Genomic DNA, 19,381 nt, shown 5'->3' on the forward strand with positions numbered 1-19,381 from the left:
GTCTTGAACGAGGCGCCCAGAAGCAGGGGGGTCAGGATGGTGCCATCTTGATGGTTAGAGATGTCTGTTTGGCAGCGGGATGGGTGCTTATTGCAAATCCTTGAAGAACTTGCTTTCATCGCGTATGCTATTCGCTGACAAACCAGGCTACCTTTACACTCTTTGTTTTGCTTTGATCTCGCCAGACTTTTGCTCGTCTAACACTTCAGACGATCTATCCTTTGGCACTACCACAGGCGAACCATCTTTCATGACCGGGCCTCTTTCACGACCGGACCTCTTTCACGACTGGGCGACTGTTCCTGACCAGACGCGGGGTAAAGGCATTGTAGACACTTCAGACTAATATCAAAGCGGCAGCCTAGGGCAATTGTTTGCTTTAAGCGCGGCCAACACACGCTTTCTGTTCTCGCCACACCGTTGGAACATGTACTTGGACGTGGGAAAAGGAGAAGAATGAAATCCCCAAAGAGAGGAATCCCGAAGAGAGAAAGAAGATGACAATGAAGGGAACAATTGAACGGCTGGATGCTGTTGTACCCACGCTGTATTGTGTTTGTTTTGTTTCCTCCGATGTGAAAGAATGCCATGGATTTCAAGACGGATATCCACGTCGAGTGACAGACACCAATCCCAAGTATCTTGGCCAAGGCACACCGCACCTGGATATCACAGGTCTGTTCCCCTTTGCATCGAGATCCGCACACAATGGCATGCATAACTGCAAATGCCTCTTTGAAGCTCGTGCTCCGTTCAGTCTGCATGTATTCTGTGCCTTGACTGTTCTGTAAAGGGCCCAGGTCCCATCTCATGTTCCGCCCCCCCTGGGAAAGTTGACCTTTTACTTCTGATGTCTCTCTTTCCTTTTTTCTTTTCCATGTTATATCCAAAATTGATCAACAAATATTGTTATTATTGGAATTTTTATGATGCGCTCTGCCTCTTTCTCTTCTGCTGTCACAGCTGTGGCTGATGATGATTGGCGAGTGGACGAAGAAATCGACTTTAAACTACATTTCAAGATTGAAGAACTTGATGGCATAGAGAAACTTTCACGTCGTGGGTCTGACTTGGAGTCAAACTACAAACTTGCCGGGGTGGAAGATGCATTGGACTCGTATCCGGATGGCGGGCTGGAGGCCTGGCTGGTTGTGCTTGGTGGATGGTGTGCCCTGGTGTGCACTTTTGGACTCATCAACTCGGTTGGGGTGTTTGAGCAGTATTACGTATCCGGGCCTCTGAAGGAGTATAATCAGTCGACTGTGAGTTGGATTATATCGGCGCTGGTGTTTTTGCAAATCTTTTGCGGATCAATAGTAAGTAAAGCTCCTTGATCTCAAAAAGACAACAAGAGAAGAAATAAATGTGTTTATAAGATGGATACTAATGCTATTGCTATAGTTTGGTCTCATGTTCGACAACTACGGGCCGCGATGGCTCTTGTGGGGAGGCTCCGTCACCTTCATCTTCGGCCTCATGATGCTCTCCTTCTCCACAGAGTACTACCAGATATTTCTCTCCCAGGGCATCGTTTCCGCCATCGGCTCCGCCGCCGTATTCCACGCGGCCATGTCCTCCATTGCCAGCTGGTTCCAGAAGAACCGCGCCGCTGCTTATGGCGTCCTGGTCACGGGCTCATCTTTCGGCGGGCTGTTCTGGCCCCTTATGATGGACAAGCTGATTGCAGAGATTGGCTTCCCCTGGATGATGCGAGTAATGTCACTCATATTCATGTTTCTACTTGCCTTTGCGTGCTTGATGATCAAGACGAGGTTGCCACCGAAGCCGCGCCGATTTGTCGTCAAGGAGTACTTGGACAACCTCAAGGATATCCGGTTGGCAGTTACTTCCGTGGCTGCGTTTTTCTTCATGCTGGGCATGTTTTTACCTTTCAACTACGTCCTCCTCCAGGCTGAGAAGGCTGGCTTCTCCCCGACTTTGATTCCGTATCTACTGCCCATACTCAACACCGTGAGCATCTTTGGGCGACTTCTTTCCGGTGTGGCTGCCGACAAGGTTGGTAGATTCAACATGATGGCATCACTCACGTTTTTTTCCGCCCTTGTCTGCCTTGTGGTCTGGATACCCATCAAAAGCGTCGCCGGCATTATCTTCTTCGTTTCTATATTCGGCTTTGCTTCAGGGGGGGTTCATCGGCATTTGCACAGCCCTTGTCGCGCAGATATCCGACATTAGCCAGATAGGCACTCGAGTCGGCACACTTTTTGCAATAGAGTCGGTTGGAGCACTGATAGGGAGCCCTATCGGCGGTGCGATAGTGGTGGCCCAGCATGGCGACTATTTGGGTTTGCAGCTTTTCTGTGGCTGCTCTATGATGATGGGGAGTATATTGTTTGTCTGGGCCAGGTATATACAAGTTGGGTTCATGTTTACGAAGGTGTAATATTAGTACATATACGAGGCGTTCGGGTATGGTTTCTTTGCGGCGAAATTAGCGAGGATGGATGATGCTTGAGCATTCTGCTTGGGACTGTACGATTATGTTTGATGAAGGACATGGCTTGGTCGATGACTATAGGAGCCATTTTATATTTATTATGACGCGTCTTGTACGCAGTGAGGTATCCATAGTACACCTATAGACCTATATATACATACATGCTACCATTTTGGAAGTCTACCTTGCAAATACACATTCACGTCGATGAGGTGTAATGCTGTGCGGTACTTACTGTACAAGTTTCAGCACAAAACTATATAAAACCTCCTTGTACAATTCAAGTGACTGGTTTGTAAAACTTTATGTTCGTGTCATGATAAGTCTCTTTTGTAAAGGCAGTTTCCAACGGCCCCGGACGCCACGATACAGATGCCGCCCTATTTGCCCGCCTCAACGTGTATTTAGAAGTTTATATACGGGCCACCGACTTTTCTAGAACTTTGACAGGACCCATTGGCGAATCCTATACGAGGTCGAATTCCGAGATATAAAAACGCAGTTTGGCCAAAAATTCTGCTGCTCCTCTGACATTCAGAATTCGCTCATCCACTTACACATACGATCGATCGAGCCGAGTCTCAATCTGATACTGTCACGAGCCTGCAAAGTCTGTAAGATGTTTGAACAAGCCTTCCAAATTATATCCAGCGGTGCCGTCACAGACAACGGCGCCGTCACTCCGGAGCAGCTCAGCATAGCGGCAGCTCTGATTCCCCTCCTGGCATTCCCTCTTCTCCCGCCCCTGCACTCTCACAAAGTGGTCTTTTGGTCGTCTCTTCTAAACTTGGTGTCCTACACGTTCAACTACGCACTATGGATCCACGGGGCCCCCTACATCCATTTGCCCTACTTTGCGGTCTGCATGACCGTTCTATCCTTGATGCTTGGGTGGTGGATCGTATTCGGAGAGAAGCCCTACACGGAATGGGAAAAGGATGAAGTATCGTGGAGTGGCTACGTCGCTTGTGGCCTTGCTTCATTGAAATTTGCTACGCTCGGCGGCTACTTGATTCCCTTTGACAATCTCTTTGTATGGAGGAACACGGCTCTGCTTCTGCTGTGGTGTACCCTTGTCGTTTTGGCTGTGGTTGGAATATTTGCAACATTCCGAAAACCATTCTCGACATTCTTTTTCCAGTTTACGACTCGTCGAGTGCCGGTGCTGTTTTGGCTCGACCGATTTGCCATTCAAACCCACGCAGACATCGAGGCCGGGGGCTACACTGCAGTGAACAGCCAGAGCTATTCAGACGACGATGTGCTGGCGGTCTTTACCGGCGTCACGATGGACGACACCGACAACGATGCCGATGATGAAGCCGGCGATACGACCGATCAAGAAGCCAGAGAAGACGAAATACCAGATGCCCGGCACCGTGCCGAACAAGACGAAGAAGAGAGCCCTGAAGGGCAATACTTTGGACGGTACTTTGTGCCATATCCTGGGTTCGAATCACGCTTTGAGCAGCGCTTTACACCAGACCCCAGCCAACAGTTCAAACGACACTTTGAGCCGCAGTCTGGACAGCGCTCTGAGCGGGAAGCCGGGCAACACGGCCAAGCTGGCGGCATCACAGGCAAAACAGTGGATGAAAGATGCACGCTTTGGGGCATCGCCGCCATGGGATTTGTGTGTGCCTCTGTGCCGGTGCTGTTGGCTCTGCAGTACATTGCCCTGAACTAGAGCCGCTGGGATGTGCTTTTTGCGTGCTACAGGCGATGCAAGCCGAACTGGTTTGTTTCTTGTCTATACCGACTTGAATGCTGGAACTCTTCCTATTCGCCAGCCACGCCTTCTTTTACACTTGTGTAGTATGCTTGTTGTTCTCGGCCACTAGCCATTGGCTGCCGTAATCCGGGCCACCATGGGATTGGCGCAACTGCGTGGTGAAACATGGCGTTTCTGGCTGCGACAAACCGCCCGCGCCACATTGTGTGAAACCCGCCTGTAAGCTGGATCCGTTCTGGTGGAGCAGCCGCACGTCGACGACATCTTACGGCGGAAAGAGGAAAGAGGGGTCCATCAGATCGAGTTCAACAGTTGAAAGATGATGCCGCTTTGGGCTGCTTTGCTGGCGCTGTTGAGTCTCTGATGCTTGGCTTCTGCTTCGACTAAACAGAATTGTCAACATCTCCAGCTGCATCTGCCTCGTTCCACTAAAGGGGCCTAAACCACATCATGTATCCATCCGAGGGGTCCAACCCGCCATACACCGCCGCATCTCTGACAGGAATCGACAGGACCCGGCGATCCAATTGTCGGTTCCGCATCTGAGACTGTGTTCCCCGTGCGTCCCAGCTCGCGGACTCTATAGGCTGCCACATTCGCCCACATACGTGGCAGCGTGATATTGGGGCTGTGCTGGTGTCTGGCCAAGCCCATCAGCCACGCTCAGCGCAGGGGGGAGTGGAGATGGCATCGAGCTGGAGGCCGTGGCTAGTTTGCATGTGCTTCGTATAACGTCGAGTCTATAAAGCGTGCCGCCGTCCCCGTCCCACAGGACTCAAGCTCCAGCTTCTGCTCTGCTCTGCTCAGACTAGACACTCCAGCTTCTGCACCAATCCTCTCTCTCGTACGAATCCCAACACCGACGCAACCATGAGCGGCTACTACAACGAAGACAACAAGTACCCGCCCCAGGAGGGCTACCACCACCAGCAGCAGGGCGGCTCCGCCAACTCCTACTACGAGCAGGGCAACAACGACCAGTACCGCACACAATACCAGCAGCCCCCGCCGCCGTACGGACAGGAGGGCCAGCACGGCCACGGCCAGCCGAGCTTTGGCGAGCAGAGCTATGCTCAGCAAGGCTATGGCCAACAGAGCTACGGCCAGCAGGGCTACGGCCAGCAGGGCTTTGGCGGCGAGCCCCAGGACGGCGAGCGAGGCATGATGGGCGCCCTGGCCGGCGGTGCTGCCGGAGCCTTTGGCGGCGCCAAGTTCGGCGGCCAGGCCACCGGCCACTCCAAGACCAGCGGCGTCGTCGGCGCCATCGTCGGGGCCATTGCCGGCTCGAAGCTGCAGGACGGCGTCTCCGACTGGCGGCACGAGCGAAAGGACGAGAAGCAGGACGCCGAGCGCTGGGAGGCCGAGCAGCGGCGGAGACGCGAGGAGGAGCACCGCGAGGAGCGCTACGAGGAGCGCAGACACCGCAGCCGGTCCCGAAGCCGATCCCGCAGCCACTCTCGCCGGCGTCGCTCGCACAGCTCCAGCAGCAGCTCCAGCCGCTCGTCACACCACCGCCGCCGCTCGGGCTCCCGGTCTCGCGGCCACACCATCACGGTCCAGCAGGGAGAGACGCTGCGAGGCATTGCCGCCCGCTATGGAACGTCGTATGAGGAGATTGCGAGGCACAACGGCATTGATAACCCGGATATGATTTACCCTGGCCAGGTCCTGAGGGTGCCTGGACGGTATTAGAGCTTGTGTGCTGCTGCTCTAGTTTAGCATGATGGATGCGTTTTTGATGATTGTAATGACGGTGGATGATTATCTGCCACTTGGATGAAAGGACCTTGGAGACCAAGTAACTGCGCCTTGGTCCTTGGTCTAACCAAATGAAAAAAATAAACCTAATTTCACAATGATTTCTATAATGAATTATATGTGCCGGAGCAACTGACCATTGTGTACTTTTTATATCCATGTAATTACCTCGAATCTTGGATGATATAAGATGAGAAAGTCATCCAACACTCGGCTCTATTATCGAGCACTCCGGCTGTAGCTTGAGAAAACATTTGATCCATGTATAATTTACGTATTAGGTCACTGCTTGTGTTTACAAACTCAGGAGGACACCTGTTGAAGACGTGCAAGGCATCTTCTACAAACCATATTGTACAGTGAAACCCATCGTGGAGTGACAACGGAGGCGCCTCCAAAGACTCTCGACAAGATCAAGGCAGACATCAACCGCATACTGTCGATGGCATCTCTCGATGGTCATCTCTGAATACCCAATCAACGCGCTGGTATTCCCCAATTTACCCATCTTATGGTTCGACAGGTTCTACCCGTTGATGGTTCGGGGGTGTGTTGGAAGGAACGATACCACGGGTCGTCGCCTAATACGCTACATAATCACATACATATACTAAAGTACATGGCCATGTCCCGTCACTCCATCTATCATGAAGAAGCTAGCTGATGCTTCTCCCAGTGGAAAAAGACATCTACGGCATTAAGCAACACCCCGTCAGACTTTCACACCGTGAGCACACTAGTAAAGTGGCCAAAGATCCCCTGCGAGAAGAGACACATTGGAACAAGGCTGACTCGTTTAGACGTGGCTTTGCATTGGAACAGCTGGCAACTTTTGATTTAACCAAATACTCGATAGTCTTTGCGTCCTAGCAGGATTAGATGTGAGAGAAACCCCTCAAATTGAAGCAATGCAAGGGAACACACCAACTACGACGAAAGTGACTTTTAAAACCAGCAGCAATAGTAGCAATAGTAGCAATAGTAGCAATAGTAGCAATAGTAGCAATAGTAGCAATAGTAGCAATAGTAGCAATAGTAGCAATAGTAGCAATAGTAGCAATAGTAGCAATAGTAGCAATAGTAGCAATAGTAGCAATAGTAGCAATAGTAGCAATAGTAGCAATAGTAGCAGTAACTAGAGTGCTCCTAGTCACGAGAGTCGACAGTCTCAGACTCGTCATCTTCCATTTGATCATCTTGGCCCATCCAGCTTCGTAATCGAGACGACACGTCGTCAGCCCAGGCATTCGAACCACGACCATCCTCCTTCCACAACGCTTTTGGTTCTGCGGCACCACTAATTGCAATGATACGCAACATGTCCCAGGAAAGCTTCAGTAATTCAAAGCTTGGAACCAATTCGGGCCTATCCTTATCCGCCTTGAGAGTAAAAGTCTGTCCAGTCCTAAGGGGCAGCCCACCCTTTGTATAGGCCATGATATCTCCCCAAGCTGAGTTGTCTTCAAGCCCGGCGTTCTTCACAAAGTCGTTGACGCTGCCTTCAAATTTGGTCGTTGGCTTAATTTGATGACGCTTCAGCCAATGGAACTGTACAACGACTGATCCGTCGTCTAATTGTCGCAGAGGTTTAAGGGCTAAATTCCCATTCTTAAACCACCAATGGATTTGGTGGTTGAAGCTGAGCAGATTCCTCGCAGATTCAATAATAGTTTTGTTTTGAACTAAATCCACCCAAATCTTGGCTTGTTCTTCGCCCCAAAAAGTTTGAAGTAGACCTTCAAATCTTCCTAGGTCTCTATGCCTTAATGTTTCCAACGGGAAGATTTGGGCTGCTTCGGGATGCAAGGTACCAGTGAGGATGCATTCGTCATTATCCCTCTGTTTGCACTATCAATAATGGTTAGAAAGATGTGACAACAATGAATGTTTTTAAAGGGAAATTTATCCAGCATCTCAGTCCCATTATCCAACACCCCAGCTATAGCTCATTAAGGCAGCCAGCCCATGTATTAAGATGTGCTACTCTTAAATATATTATAGCATCAATGGCAGTAGCTGGAGTGCTACATAATAGAACTGGGGCACTAGATAATTTTCCCTTTTCAAATACTAACCAAATCGGAAGCAAACTCATTTCGAACATCTCTTGGGGTGTTCATTCCTGGTGTAGATTGGGTGCTGGTATGTGCAGAGGTCGAAATTGATGGCGGCCATACTTCTCTATTCGCGTCTGAATACATGGTAGGCAGCAGTTAGTAAATACGGATATCAGGGACAAAAGAAGACGGCGAGAAAGAAAAGAATGACAAACAGGCATATATTCCTTCGGCTCGATAAATAAACATGCCAGCAAGGCACGCCGAAAAGGTACCTCTATCACTCGCCCAAGCCCAATGTCGAATTTGGTCAAAGGACGCCTCTAAATAGTGTATCGGAGCAACCATTACGACACCAAGTACCGCCATGTTCAACCTTTGATAGGCTGAAACTTGGACTTGGAGGTGATGAAGTTCCTCAAAAATGCGTCGTCGCCGCTCTAGGTCTTCGATATATTCGAGTACCGGCTCCGATCCTAGTGGAACTTCTTCAGGAACCTTTTGAGTGTTTTTCCGTCTTTGTTGACGTAATTTAATAAAGCCTTGGAGCTCTCCAGTGATGCACATGTCAATCAACTCTTTCTTTTGGTCTTCTTCAAGGCTAAAGATTAGAGCCATATCGGTGGGTGATGCCGTCATAGTTGGCTAACTGCAAGTATGGTATTTCAGCCCAAGTACTATTAATTTTGTGTCAAGAAAAAAGAATATACTAAAATCACACAATATTAACCTACTATTGTTTGAAGAAAATTGTAAAGAGTCTTGAACGTTGCAGCGAAGAGAGAAAGGAGGGGATGGTATTAGGCAGAAGTTATAAAGGTTTTCTATCTACCTAAGCGCTTCAAGTGGAAAACAAAAAAAAATGGCGCCGAATATTAAGCTTCGTGGCTTCTATTTAGAAAAAGATTAATTGCTTCGTATACATGCGTATTCTATAAGCAAAGATTTCCTGTTAACATAGACGGTCACATCTGTTCTGCTCCTAGTCATCGCCGATGCGGCCACTGACCAGAGGTGACCGTCGCCAAAACCACCCCCGGCTGCTAGGTGCCCGGAAACTACCTAGGTAGAGATACATTAATGATAGATACCTTCCAAGGCAGTACCTGGTTGATTATATACGGGTACCTAGTCCGTACGTGTACTACCACTGCTGCTACTTCTGCTACTTCTGCTACTTCTGCTACTTCTGCTACTTCTGCTACTTCTGCTACTTCTGCTACTTCTGCTACTTCTGCTATTGCTACTACCTGTGCTATCTACTTTATGTAATAAAATGGGGGTTTTTATGTTTGTAGTGTAAATTTCTTTGCTTTCTTATCCACATGTAAATACTCTCGTGGTCTTCTATTCCTTTTGCTCCTCCCTTGAGTGTCACCTCTTGTACAAGCGCGCGAATAACTTGACATCAAACACTGTGGGAATTCCCAAATTATTGCAAGCTTCAAAGCAATAGCAATGTATTCAATCAGCGCTTGTCATACTTTGTATCTTGTTTCCTATGAAAGAACAGTGGCGACACGAAAAGTATTGATGGCAGTGGAACTAAGCGTAAAGGACCTCTATGTGTGTCACACGACGGGATGCATCAACAAGGATACACTTCACCGCTTCCATCTGTATTTTCCTTTTCGGCATCTTTTGCAAGTGAACTGGGAAACCGAAAAAAGGGCAGAGATGGAAATCCCAGCCGCAGCAACAAGGGTCACCCATGTGTTTGCACCCAATATCAAGTATACGAGATATCAACTGCGACATTGCATCTGTAAGGAGGCCAACATTAGCAAATCAGATTAAAACTTGCATTGCATTCGGCGAATAAGACTGCATTACTAATCTCATCTGACTATTGGACCCGCTAGTTGAGTTGGAATGACTACGGTGATTGGAAAGAATCCAGCGAGGCTGCATGAGGCCCCTGATTCAGCTGCACTGGCAAGGATAGGGAGCCACACGATCAGGCTGTAGCTGAGCTGTAAGGCCAGACAAGATTTGCGCTCCTAATTTCGCAATGCAATCTTTTTTCTTTTCGGAAATATTTATGCAAGGGCTATAATCGGTGGATTAGAATATATTAGGCGTCACCGTGGCCATTCACCTCATCCCCCATTCACAACATTCCAACCTTCTTGCGTTGTATAATCTACAAAACTTGAACTGTAAATCGTCAATTACAAGCGCAATGTCAAAACGCTTAATCCTCTTTCTTCTTTGTTCCATCACCATCAATGTCGTCAATGCCAGTGGCCTCGATGATTTCTCCAATAACCTGGCATCAGACCTTGGCCCTCTTCTTTCGCTGCTGGGAGAAGCCACCACTATCCAATATCTCAGCGAAAGTACGGAATCCATTGATTATTTCATCTTTGCTATGGCCCCTATCGGCATTATCAGCACAATCACGGCTGTTATTCGCTTATATGGAAACTCCTCCCTCAGAGCATTTATCGGAAAGGCGAAAGAAAGACAAATTACAGCGGAGGCGGAGCTCTGCACATCCACAAGTGAAGACGTTTGCGAATTATTCGACAAAGGCGGCATCACTCGAGTCTTTGGACGGTCGGATATTATAGAGCTTGTTTACATACCCACAGAGCTTAATGCAGAACCGAGATTCCATCTGTTCACGCAATATTTAAAAAATGATGCAGGAAACACTCGCTGGTCCGAAATCTCAAAGAGAAAGAGACACGCTGGTTCCGATAGCGCTAAGTCGGATTCTAAATATGTGGAGTTTGCGCCAAAGCCGAATATCTCTCTTAATTTAGGGCTTAAACGACAGTCAACGGTGGTTCTCTACATCGTAGCCGCTATTGGTCTTATGCTACAGTCAGGTATCATTATCTTTGCTGGTATTGGTCCCTGGATCCTTGGTTGGAACGCTCAAAAGCTTAGCAGCGAAGCCGCTCAAGATTACGCACCGGGAATCTTCATTGCTGGCACAGTCGCTTTATGCTTGGGTATATGGAGTTGTGCTGTACTAGTTGGGCAAACATCTGATGGAAGGACATTTAAACGAAGAGACGATTCTTCGAGAATTTACTGGGTGCAGCTAGGGCGACAGGTCATTGGAGACCAAACGTTCCACGCCTTCATACACTCAGATGAAAGAGAACCGCTCACAACCTGGACTTCGTGGACAAAATTACCCCAGAAAAAAGATTTTGCAATCTACATCGCCATTTCATTGGTCATTCTAGGCTACATCGCCCAATTTATTGGTCTTCGCGGACTGAACGCGTGGGTTTCTATTGCTCAGCTGGCTATTACCCTTGTTATGAGCATCTTGCGGGGTGCTTTGAGAATGCACCGGCTGGATATGGGCGTCAATCTTTTACAATCTTCTTTCGGGAATGACAATGATTCGGCCGAATTGGATGAATGGGTTGCTGGCCATGAGCTTGATTGGTTGGCTGTTGAGGTTTCCGGGAAGAGGGCCTCTAAGAAGGAGACATCGATTCAAGAGACACCTAAGGAAGGGTCATCCAAGAAACAGATACATATGGGAGGCGCATCGGAAGAAACCCACCAGAAGAATTTCATCTGGCATATTACAGGGCAGCATGAAAATGCTACGACCGGCACAGACGAAGCAGACAAAAACCTCCTCTTCCGCAATAGGATTCGTCTCTCCCATTTGACCGGTCATTGTTCTATTAACAAAATAAAAGCGGATGATTATCAGCTTTGGGAAGATGATCGAGTTAAAGTCCGCCTTAAAGCCAAGGATCTGAGTGCAGCAATATCTCACGCAGCGGCAACTCTTTTGCCCGATTCTACAATCAAGGAGACCATTGATTTGAAAGTAAAGGTTATGGTTAAGAATGATCCTTTTCCCATACCTGCACCTGAAGAAGTTGATCTTTCCCAGACTGAAGAAGCTGCTCTTGCCCAATTTCTGGAAACTATTTCCATCAAAATGATGCCACCAAATGGCTTAGATCATGTCAACTGGACAACCGACTCATCACAGCTGGAAGCAGTTCTGGGGCTTTGGTATTGGTCTATGACGTCCAAGAAAGACAAGCATGATGAGAGTGTTTCCTCTCTCATCGTGAAACGCAAGAAAAGGGTGTTCAAGATAATATCCGCTTGTTACGGAAGCCAAAAGTTGGGTAACTCCATCGAGGCATATATGAGCCTATGGCAAGGGTCTAGCCACCTCAAATATGAAAGGTTTTCGCTGAAGATAAACAAGAAAAACAAATATAGTCTCGCAGACTTTTGGCTTCCCGTCGGAGATCAGAACGGGACTGTTAAGAAAATTCGAAGAATAGATGAGAACTCAATCTCTAATTATTTTCAAAAATCACACAGAATTTGCGGGTGGAATGTAGTATACGACCTACTACAACGAGATGACACCTTCAAAGAGGACGATATCAAGATTCAAGGGTTTTGGATAAAAGCTAATGAAGATCCATTGCTTGATATGTGCGTCCAAGAACTATATACTACTCTTTTGCACTCTATGAAATATCTGGGCTTTCGGGAGATAGAAAATAGAAATATGTCGACCCGTGAAGCGGGATGGAACCTTCAGATAGAAGATTCGGCTATTACAGCCCTTGCAGACTTCTTCAAAGACAACGAGTTGGGGACATATGCCGACGCAATTTCTTGTCTTGTGCCTTTGTTACGGTCGGAGTTTCGCTGATACCACGATAGTTTACTATCAATTCTGGTACAAGCAGCAAAGGAATATCGGCTAAATGGAGAATTGAGAATGGCGGAAAGAGTTCTACGCTGGGCGTGTGAATACAAATATGAAAAATACACTCAAGAAAATAAACACATAGCTCTACAGGAGCTCGGTGAACTTTATCGCCAGTCATTTGAGTCTGGTGATAGGAGGTTTCGAAGCAAATGGTATCGAGCGGATGGTATCCGAGTTTAAATCCAACGAGATTTCGACGCGTTATAACGATATCGCCCAGAAGTTCATGACAGATAATGGTATTTATCAACGACCGGCAAGCAAAATTAGTGAAGCAATCAACCAGCACAACAAGGCCGATGCGCTTTCTCATCTTTGCTTCACAAAGCCAGGAGACTTCAACTCTGAGAAGCTTAGGAAATGCCTTCCTCTCGCTGCCCGCAATGGGTGGTCTGAAGTCGTTACTAATCTTTTAGAGATGGGGGCGAAGCCTGATTTTCAAGATGAAGATGGAAGAACTGCAGCATCTTATTTTGCCGAATTAGGTCAAGAACAGCCCTTGCAGCAGCTTATTGATAAAGGTGCGGATATTGATATGGCTGACAACACAGAACTCACGCCACTTATATACGCTATTAAGAAAGAAAAGACAAATATTGTGAAAAAGTTGCTGAACTCTACCTGGATTGACCGTAGCAAACGGATGGCTGGCGGAAGAAGCGCCCTGTGGTTTGCAATTGAACGGAACAGTATCAAAATTATGGAGGAACTGCTTGGCAACGGAGATGATATTAATCAAGAAGATAACTACCGCGTTTCACCGCTGTTTTTTGGCTGCCCAAAAAGGGCCATAAAGAGGCAGTGCGCCTTCCTATAATGCGAGGTACAGCCGTTGACAGAGAGGACAACTCCTAAGCCACACCTTTATTATGGGCTATGTGGAGAGGGCACTCAGAAATTGTGAAGCTGCTTGTGAAAGCCTTCAAGAGGAAGAAGCGGACACAATCCATACAAGGCCAAATAACTGAAGCGGAAAGACTACTTGGCTACAGCGGTCAAATCGATAGAATTCGCAATCGCAGCGATGGCTTTTGTTCGACCTGGGATATTCGACCGGAATTAACCCTTAAAAAAATTGACCAGCAGCATATTGATTTTTGCCCTCCTTACTCAAGAGCGCCTCGTATAATGCTGGACATTAGCTCAATAAATATGGAATGGCGTTCTGCTTGTCGCGTTCAATGGGAGGCAAGCAACGTTACCGAACGACAACTCGAATTGACAAGGACTGGCTTCAATGGCTCCAGCTCTAATAGTTCCAAGGACTCCAAGGGCTCCAATTTGACTGTCAAGTCCAGCAGCGTTGTTTGGATAGAATTTGATTCTCATGAGGACGACTTCCAAGGTATGGTGTGGTGAAAATAAGCGGTCCTCTTAACATATTCTCTAATTCTGGTATCAAGGTTGCTAACACAAACATAGTCAATATTTACAACTGCTCGAAACCCGGTGTTGATGAGATTCGGTTTGAAGAACCATACGATAGATGCCCTAAAATTATCGTATGGTTTACTGCCCTGGATTTTCTCGGCAATGAAAGCTGCTCCTTTTATGCTCGTGCTGAGAATATTGGACAGGATGGGTTTAAGTTGCAGCACTCTGAACAAAAGGCATCTGTGGCTTGGCTAGCTTTCTCTAACAGAAGTAAACGCATAAAAAGCGGTCATGATACATGTACTAAAGAGCCGCATGCCTCGAAACGCCGCTTTTTCTCATATCAGCTCTCCTCTGATGAGGAGTGCCTCGATGTAAACGACGAACGTGCCATAATCTTCGAGCGGCTATTTAAAAGAACGCCTCGCACTTTTGTGGCGATCAATGGGATCAGAATGGAACCGGGGAAAAAGATGAATGTCCAAGTCAGGATATCCAAGCAGTCGGCTCAAGGCTTCTCTTGGACTTGTGAGGCGCCACCCGGTGCTCGCATTGACGTTGATTGGATTGCATTTGGATAGTATGTTGAAAAACGTGTGACTATTAGAACCTTGAAGCAGTCCAGTTATATTTGTCAGTTCGTGGCATATCACATACTTTTCTTCAATTTAAGCATGTGCTAATGACAATATTTAACTTTATTATATACACAAATTGCAGTCTGGCTAGAGCAGCTCTAATTCTGTACTAGGCAAATCTGTCACTCGAGCCACTTCTGCGTCTCCAGCACTCCATTAATAGCAGATAACTCTATGTATGTTTGCTCCACAAGCCATCTCGCTTCCATGTCCACTTCGTCAAGTACTCTGGGTCCATACCCTTCTCAAACGCCTCCGTTCGAGCTTCAATCTGGGCATTCAGCATAGCCTGCCGAGCAGCTGCGCCTCGGTTATTTAGCTGGGGCATGCGGTCGATGGCATCAATGGCCAAGCTAAATCGATCGGTCTGGTTGCGGATCGCCAGCTCCAAGGGGGTATCAATGTTGCCCTTCTCTTTGTATCCGCGAACGTGGATGTTCTGGCTTCCAGGGCGCTTGTATGTCAAGCGGTGTACCATCCAGGGATAGCTGTGGAAGTTGAAGATGATGGGGGTATCTTCTGTGAACAAGCTGACCCATTCTTGATCGCTAAGGCCATGTGGATGCTCGCTAGGGTGAATCAATTTAAACAAGTCGACGCAGTTGACATAGCGAATCTTGAGTTCTGGGAAGTGCTGGAGGAGGAGATCGATGGCCGCCAGTGTCTCATGAGTGCTAATGTCACCACATGAAGCCATGACGAGATCGGGGTCCTGTCCAATATCGGTGCTGAATTTCGGCCAGATGCCGATACCCTTTGTGCAGTGTATAATGGCAGCGTCCATGTCGAGATACTGAAGGTGGTCTTGTTTATCAGAAACAATGACGTTAACGTAATTTGATGATCGGAGACAATGGTCCATGACTGCAAGGGTGTGTTAGCACATGTACTCACAGACTGACAAAGGGGGCACCATACCAGATAACAAGCAATTTCCATCAGGAGGAAGATAGATGCGAACAACTTCAGGGCTCTTGTTGGCAACAACATCAAGGAAGCCAGGATCCTGGTGCGTAAAGCCGTTGTGATCCTGTCTCCAAACAACTGATGTCAAGAGGATGTTGAGCGAGGCAACTCTTACACGCCACTCCACTTCAAGGCACTTCTCAAGCCATTTGCAGTGCTATTGCCAAATGTTAGCCATGTTTATAAAATGCAAATTTCGCAGTATTTCAACTCACCTGGTTGACCATGGAGTCAATAATGTGGATGAATGGCTCGTAGCTGTTCAACAAGCCGTGACGGCCGCTGAGGATGTAACCTTCCAGCCAGCCCTCGCAGGTGTGTTCAGATAGCATCTCCATGACTCTGCCTGCTGGAGCAAGATTGCCACCATCCTCATCCTCCTCGAAGTACTCGCCCATCCAAACCTTCTTGCCCACCTCGTATACGGCTGACAGTTTATTTGACTCGGTCTCATCAGGGCCGAACAATCTGAAGTTGTGCAGGTTTGCCGCAACCACGTCTCGTAAAAAGATACCTAGTTTCTTCATGCTAGCATCCGTGACAGCGCCAGGATGCTCAACGGCAACGCCATACTTTTTAAAGTCAGGCATATTCAAGGGCTTTCTGAGAATTCCGCCATTGGCAACAGGATTGGCACTCATACGGCGGTTACCAGTGGGAGTAAGGGCAGTTAATGCTGCGATTGGTTTGCCGCTTTCATCAAACAGCCTATCAGGCTCATAGCTGCGCATCCAGTCTTCGAGGATCTTCAGATGGGCCGGGTTTGTCGCGGGGTCGGTAATAGGGACCTGATGTGCTCTCCAGAAGCCTCCAAGATAGTTGCCATCCACCTTGCGAGGCGCAGTCCAGCCCTTTGGTGTTCGGAGAACGATCATGGGCCACTTTGGTCGTATAGCCTTTCCGCTCTCGCGAGCCTCTTTCTGATAGCTTCTAATCTCCTTCACGCAGTGTTCGAGCGTTGCTGCCATAGCCTGATGCATGGTATCAATATCATCTCCCTCAACGAAATAAGGCGTCCATCCATAGCCCTCAAATAGCTTCTGCAGCTCATCGTGCGAAATTCTTGCCAAGATGGTAGGGTTGTTAATCTTGTAGCCGTTGAGATGTAAAACAGGAAGGACAGCGCCGTCCGTGATGGGATTTAGAAATTTGGTGCTGTGCCATGCAGTGGCCAAAGGTCCAGTTTCTGCTTCGCCATCTCCTACCATGGTAAGGGCAATGAGATCCGGATAGTCATATACAGAGCCAAAGGCATGAGAAATTGAGTAACCGAGTTCACCACCTTCGTGAATAGAGCCTGGCGTCTCGGGAGTTGCATGGGAGCCAACTCCACCTGGGAAGGAGAAGTATTTGAAGAATTTCTGGAGGCCCTGAATGTCCTGTGACTTGTCTGGATAGACTTCGGAATAGACACCTTCGAGATAGGATTGCGAGAGGACGGCTGGAGCACCGTGGCCGGGGCCAGACACAAAGTATGCATCCAGGTCGTATTTCTTGATGAGACGGTTGAAGTGCATCCAAGTAAAGATTTGACCAGGAGCAGATCCAAAGTGTCCAAGAAGACGTGCTTTCAGATGCTCCTTCTTGAGGGGCTCGCGAAGGAGAGGGTTCTCTCTCAGGTAAATCATACCCAGGGAGAGGTAGCAGCTGGCTTTGAAGTAGTCATTGTATTGCTTGATTTCCTCATCGGACAGCGGAGTGCCCTGGACAGTTGAGCGGGCTTGGCCAAATGCCCGAATCGATTGGACTTCGGCCATTGTTGAAGAGTTGCTTGGCTTCTAAGGTTTTGAAGAAGAGAGTTGCCTTGCAAATACAAGACGTATTCCAGAGCGAAGAGTGCGTCTTCTTAAGTATAAGACCAAGAGCTAAGAGCGCGCGGCTCGCTCTGGTGGCTTCCCGCCGACACGGATGCTAACCAAAGCCGTCTACAAGGGTGTAAGCCGTCGATACTTTCGATCTCATGCCCCTCCCGTGCTTGGTGGAATGGATAATATGGGGGAGAACAATGGTTGCACCACAAGCTCCAGGAGCTCCAGGAGCTTGAACCAACGGACCGAGAGCCTGGTACCAATCAACGCAGCTGAGGACGGGAAACTATGCAAGCAGAGCTCCATCTGCAGCTCCAATTGACTACTAAGAAACCCAGCAAAAAGACGGCTGGTATCATGCCACGGTTCCATCGAACGAGCCAGCAGGATGCAGCCGCAGCTTACCGGGGTGCCAGTGGCCAATGGCCCTGGGGGGAGCTGCACAGGGGCCATGGCGTCCGCCAGATTGGCGAATCTGATTCGACAATCTCATCTCCACGGCGGTGGTGCGTTTGCTGATAGAGTTCTGCCAGCATTTGCGGTGGTTGTCTGATGTGAAAAGTTGGCACACCCTCGCATTGGCTCTGGCGTGATATATACGTCACCTCGGACGACTGGAGGCTGCGACAGCGCCTTAGTGGCGGGGAAGACGCTGGAGGAGGGGCTTCAGAGCCTATCGGTCGCCGGGGGAGGGGCCGTGGACAGCCAGAGGCCACTGAAGGGCCTGTATCGGACTCCGCTAGCATGTGGTACGCCTGTCTAGCCCTCTCTCGGCGATCGCTTTTTGTTCTTTTTATCAATTCGTGTCCAGGTCGAGAATGTGTTCGGTGCTGACAAGGGCCGACTCACGGTGCTAAGCGTACCTCTGTATCAATGCATGGCAAATATTTGCCCGCGCTATTGGCTGGATCGGTTGATTTGACATGTGAGCCCAATTGGCAGCATGTAAGAATGGCGAGCCATCAGCGTTACATGCTGCAACCGTCACATCTCATCACATTCACGTTGGCTGATACCACAGGGACGCAATTAATTAATTTTCTCTTAATCTCACTTTTCTAGTGAAGCCGAGGCTAGATCGAGAGAGGCTTCCTTTGCGCTCGCTCTCTTCCTGGTAGAAGTACATTGTACCGTAGGTCTTACGCTGAAGAAGCCGTCTCCAACCATTGTTGGAGAATTAGCTTTGGGATTGTCTGGATTGTCTTTATCGCTGGTTTTCTACTAAAACACAGTCTACCTTGGGTGGCGTCTCTTTTCTACAAGCCATCTGCTGCTGTCCTGTCACAGACGCTTGCTGATTGCTGCTCATTGCTTGTCCAACCAACTATATGCAGACGCCCAAATGCTACACAAACTGCTGCTTCCTGACGTAACGATGCTTATCACGAGGACAGGAGTCTGTGCCATGGAAGAATTTCCTTGAAAGGGGCGTTATAAGTCTCCCCTTTTCTCCAACCAACCTTACCGGCAACATTATTCCAACAACCTCTACCGATCAAATTCAATTTTATACGCACCCAATTACTTTTCCATCACAATGCCGCAGCATAGGCCAGAAACGCCACAACCAGAAGCTCCAGGGGCCCCTCTGCCCAACGAGCCTGATACGGGCGAGGGCGATGGCACTGCAGACTACTGAGGGGCAGTTCAGAGAGCCAAAGCTTGATGACGACAGAGTCGCCCGGAGATTGCGAGAACACGAGTGAGTCCCGAGACGCGGACGGGCGAGCGATTTCGAGACTTGCATTCAGAAAATAATTATTGTCGAAACAGAGGCCACGAGAATGAATAGACATGCTCGCGATGCATGGAGGAAACATTACTGTCTTTTTTTTTTCTCTCTTCTCACGGCCGGTTCCGATTACTTTTATAC

General features: G+C 48.3%; 8 protein-coding genes across 8 annotated transcripts; 6 read left to right on the forward strand and 2 right to left on the reverse strand.

Moving 5' to 3' along the window:
* Nucleotides 1-929: 929 nt before the first annotated feature.
* Nucleotides 930-2,383, forward strand: TrAtP1_008161 (uncharacterized protein; the record flags this gene model as incomplete). The annotated part of the gene is made up of 2 exons (XM_066113805.1): nt 930-1,316; nt 1,402-2,383. The coding sequence occupies 2 exons, from the start codon at nt 930-932 to the stop codon at nt 2,194-2,196; spliced, it is 1,182 nt and encodes a 393-aa protein (XP_065969893.1). The 3' UTR covers nt 2,197-2,383.
* Nucleotides 2,384-3,077: 694 nt separating this feature from the next.
* TrAtP1_008162 (uncharacterized protein) lies at nt 3,078-4,930 on the forward strand (the record flags this gene model as incomplete). The annotated part of the gene is made up of 1 exon (XM_014086566.2): nt 3,078-4,930. One exon carries the CDS (start codon nt 3,078-3,080, stop codon nt 4,143-4,145), a length of 1,068 nt encoding a protein of 355 aa, XP_013942041.2. The 3' UTR covers nt 4,146-4,930.
* On the forward strand, nt 4,931-6,261 carry TrAtP1_008163 (uncharacterized protein). The gene has a single exon (XM_066113806.1). The coding sequence runs from the start codon at nt 5,061-5,063 to the stop codon at nt 5,880-5,882; it is 822 nt and encodes a 273-aa protein (XP_065969894.1). The 5' UTR covers nt 4,931-5,060; the 3' UTR covers nt 5,883-6,261.
* An 833-nt stretch (nt 6,262-7,094) lies between these two features.
* On the reverse strand, nt 7,095-7,385 carry TrAtP1_008164 (uncharacterized protein; the record flags this gene model as incomplete). The annotated part of the gene is made up of 1 exon (XM_014086567.2): nt 7,095-7,385. One exon carries the CDS (start codon nt 7,383-7,385, stop codon nt 7,095-7,097), a length of 291 nt encoding a protein of 96 aa, XP_013942042.2.
* A 2,802-nt stretch (nt 7,386-10,187) lies between these two features.
* Nucleotides 10,188-12,662, forward strand: TrAtP1_008165 (uncharacterized protein; the record flags this gene model as incomplete). Its single annotated transcript, XM_066113807.1, has 1 exon — nt 10,188-12,662. One exon carries the CDS (start codon nt 10,188-10,190, stop codon nt 12,660-12,662), a length of 2,475 nt encoding a protein of 824 aa, XP_065969895.1.
* A 223-nt stretch (nt 12,663-12,885) lies between these two features.
* TrAtP1_008166 (uncharacterized protein) lies at nt 12,886-13,539 on the forward strand (the record flags this gene model as incomplete). The annotated part of the gene is made up of 1 exon (XM_066113808.1): nt 12,886-13,539. One exon carries the CDS (start codon nt 12,886-12,888, stop codon nt 13,537-13,539), a length of 654 nt encoding a protein of 217 aa, XP_065969896.1.
* A 335-nt stretch (nt 13,540-13,874) lies between these two features.
* TrAtP1_008167 (uncharacterized protein) lies at nt 13,875-14,677 on the forward strand (the record flags this gene model as incomplete). Its single annotated transcript, XM_014086569.1, has 2 exons — nt 13,875-14,067; nt 14,145-14,677. 2 exons carry the CDS (start codon nt 13,875-13,877, stop codon nt 14,675-14,677), a joined length of 726 nt encoding a protein of 241 aa, XP_013942044.1.
* Nucleotides 14,678-14,719: 42 nt separating this feature from the next.
* Nucleotides 14,720-17,506, reverse strand: TrAtP1_008168 (uncharacterized protein). Its single transcript, XM_014086570.2, has 3 exons — nt 15,916-17,506; nt 15,653-15,857; nt 14,720-15,598 (listed from the first exon to the last, which is right to left on the reverse strand). The coding sequence occupies exons 1-3, from the start codon at nt 17,455-17,457 to the stop codon at nt 14,907-14,909; spliced, it is 2,439 nt and encodes an 812-aa protein (XP_013942045.2). The 5' UTR covers nt 17,458-17,506; the 3' UTR covers nt 14,720-14,906.
* Nucleotides 17,507-19,381: the final 1,875 nt, after the last annotated feature.

The sequence above is a fragment of the Trichoderma atroviride genome, chromosome 4 (assembly GCF_020647795.1).
Source record: "Trichoderma atroviride chromosome 4, complete sequence".
In the NCBI taxonomy this organism is placed as follows: domain Eukaryota; kingdom Fungi; phylum Ascomycota; class Sordariomycetes; order Hypocreales; family Hypocreaceae; genus Trichoderma; species Trichoderma atroviride.

What these genes read in the sequence shown, in the direction of transcription:
- TrAtP1_008168 (XM_014086570.2), bottom strand. Translation starts at nt 17,457, where the DNA reads ATGGCCGAAGTCCAATCGATTCGGGCATTTGGCCAAGCCCGCTCAACT. An exon ending in TTGACTCCATGGTCAACCAG is followed by an intron (nt 15,858 to 15,915) that starts GTGAGTTGAAAT and finishes ATTTGGCAATAG; the next exon opens with CACTGCAAATGGCTTGAGAA. An exon ending in TGGAAATTGCTTGTTATCTG is followed by an intron (nt 15,599 to 15,652) that starts GTATGGTGCCCC and finishes ACACCCTTGCAG; the next exon opens with TCATGGACCATTGTCTCCGA.
- TrAtP1_008163 (XM_066113806.1), top strand. Translation starts at nt 5,061, where the DNA reads ATGAGCGGCTACTACAACGAAGACAACAAGTACCCGCCCCAGGAGGGC.